Genomic DNA, 2,729 nt, shown 5'->3' with positions numbered 1-2,729 from the left:
GAATAATCACATCGTTCTCCGAAAGAGTTGACTCCCGTGGTGCACTAACCACATTAGAGGGCAGCTCAAAAGTAGTGGAAACTACCCACTTCACAAAAGTTTTCGAGTGGATTGTATTTTAAGCATGACTTTTAAATTAAAAAAATATTTATTGGCGTCAGCATTAAATTTTTAAATATGTATTTGATGATTTAGACGACTACGATCGAAGCAAACTTATTTAGCTGTTTAAAGCGAAATACACAAAAAATTTAAATTTAAAGTAAAAATCCTATTTGGAATATATTAAGTAACTGACCTCTATCGGATGGCTGGTCTTTGTCCACAATATAATATTTGTAGCCACCAGGAGCTTCCAAAATATTTCCATCGGCAATCGGCCACTTAAATTCGCGAGCTCTTTTCAGAATTTCCCCGTCCTGAATTGTGATTCCCAAAAAATCGTTTCCTCGATCATATGAGTGAATACCGTAGTTGTAAGTGAGTTCAATCACAAAGTTATCGTCCTCGTTGCCATATCCAATCATTGTTTTACTCCAACGACCAGCATATTCGCTACAAAAACAAATAATTTTTGTTTAGGCAGTTTCTACAAAATCGGTTTATTCAAATAAATTTGTAATAATTCACCCKAACAAGGCACAAAAAGATTAAGCGTCAATTTGTTCAGGATAATACATTTGTGTTTTTGTCGATACTTCATTTTGATCKGTTTTTCMATTGTTATCAAATTTTCGTGCTAATTAAAACGTTCTATTTATACAGACATTTTGGGAGACAATTTATTTTTGGTTAAAAACGGTGRTAAAAACRTACTTCAAAAAAGCGTAGGATATTCAATGGAAGGACTTAAAATTTAAAAATGGCATACACTGTTCCGAATGGTAATTTTTAGAGCTGCTGCAATCTATGTAATCGCGCCTTGATTTATACGTTTATGTTTGGAAAACGATGATAAGACAAAAATACATTTTTATTTTAAAATACTTGATTAAGACAATATTTACGGTGGTATTTAGGTTTTCCCTCTCCGCTTATGAACAAAATGGAAAATATTGAAAAAAMCCATCTTCAAAGCTTTTAAGAAACAACTTTTGAGGTATCTATATTTCTAAGAACGTTTTGCTATTATGTAATMTCTAGAATTAAGCWAGTATTTGCTTTATTTCTAAATATTAATGGAAAATCTCAGTTTACCACAATTAAAATAACTGGAAATCCCCATAATAGCACATTCATAAGTAATGGGTGATATTTTTAAATACCCATATTGGCGATATTTTAGATGCACGGTAAACATTTAATTAAAAAATAATATACACTTTGCTGCTACTTAATTAATTTTAATACAAATTTCACAAAGTTACCCATTGCATTGTGCTTCACAGCCCTCACTGAACTCCTCATGCCTGAACACCTTCATGCCCAAAACCTTCCGGTAAAAGTCCATAGTCCTGTCACGATCTGGGATTTTAAATACATAGTGAAGAGGTCTTCCATGTAAGCTAACCATAGTGGAACTGAAATGAAAATTGTATATTTTGCTGTTTGCTGTTGAAAATTACTACGAATAGTTCAACTTTTGAAACACTAGCATGCATTTCGATGCAAATTAAATACAAAAATTCCTTTTATCTTAGGTGATGTAGTATGGAAGATTGCTTGTATATTTATATCCCATATTGTTTTATTAGCTCTTTTGACCTTCCGTATGAACAGAAAAAGCTAAACCAAATACAACAATAACAACTGAAGATTAACAGTTTCGAATACAGAAGGTGTGTTAACAGACTTATCTGGTTATATTGGTCTTTTATTATTTTTATTATGTTGTTATATGCAGACAAATTGTTAAGCACATTAAGATTTAAAAAAATTAAATATTGTTTACAGAAATTAAAAACCAAGCTTTTTATGTACCTAAATAATATATGGTACAACTAGTATATAATTCTATACTGGCCTGCACCCTGCGCAAAGTCTATTGCTTACATGAAAAATAGTATATATGGCACTTACTTTATAGTGCAATTAATTGATGTGGAAATACTAAATCACTTATTCTTCCTGAGTAGAATCACACCAAACGTACCATTGAAATGATACAATTGAGATTAAATAGTTGACTTTATATCTCATGCGTAGTGATAATAATATTAAAAAGATAATGATAGCGAGATAAAATATCAGCTTCAAACACTAGAGGTGTAACAGACACTATATACACAGGGTGATAAAAAAAATGAAAACGCTTGAAAATCTCGAAAAATATGCTTTAGAGCGTTAACAAAAAAACAGGCACCTGATAATTTGGAAGAAAAACAAGCTTCTCTGTAGATAAGGCAGGTGATCTTTAAAATCTTAAATATAAACATCCACTTTACGTAAAAAACGCGATCTAAAGTAGCTTTTGTCGTAAAGTACAACCGCCAGTCACCCACAATTAGCATGTAGGTATCATTCATTTCATACTAATCTGTTTTCGTGAAGAGGATCTGGTTAATACAAATATGTATATTAAATTAATGATTTCTGATGGAAAAAGAAGACTTAAGAGATAATTTAAGCAAATATAAGTTAAGTTACGAATTTTTCTAGGGAATGGATCGTTAAACAAGAACAAATTCACACAAAAATCGTTTAGTTTCCCCAATGATAAGAACTGCCAAGAGAAAGTGTCTTAAATGGATCTTTTGCTATCCAACCTTCGAACACAATTCGGTTTGCTA

At 31.4% G+C, this 2,729-nt stretch overlaps 1 protein-coding gene across 2 annotated transcripts in view; it reads right to left on the bottom strand.

Annotated features, from left to right (window-relative positions):
* Positions 1-2,729, bottom strand: part of LOC109539633 (glyoxalase domain-containing protein 4) — a 9,499-nt gene that overhangs the window by 4,821 nt on the left and 1,949 nt on the right. The window contains exons 1-3 of one of the 2 annotated variants that reach the window (XM_048666549.1): positions 2,020-2,113; positions 1,368-1,520; positions 299-555 (exon numbers count right to left, since the gene is read on the bottom strand). In XM_048666549.1, the coding sequence (XP_048522506.1) occupies positions 299-555; positions 1,368-1,513 (403 nt within the window). In that variant the 5' untranslated portion in view covers positions 1,514-1,520; positions 2,020-2,113. Of the gene's footprint in view, positions 1-298; positions 556-1,367; positions 1,521-2,019; positions 2,114-2,729 lie in introns of those variants that run through there. The other variant, XM_048666548.1, reaches the window with a different exon arrangement.

This window comes from Dendroctonus ponderosae, unplaced genomic scaffold, assembly GCF_020466585.1.
Source record: "Dendroctonus ponderosae isolate FM_Combo_2020 unplaced genomic scaffold, Dpon_F_20191213v2 Dpon_F_20191213_5, whole genome shotgun sequence".
Classification (NCBI taxonomy): domain Eukaryota; kingdom Metazoa; phylum Arthropoda; class Insecta; order Coleoptera; family Curculionidae; genus Dendroctonus; species Dendroctonus ponderosae.
Note: the sequence above shows the minus strand (reverse complement) of the source record. Positions and strands in the feature narration are given on the sequence as shown.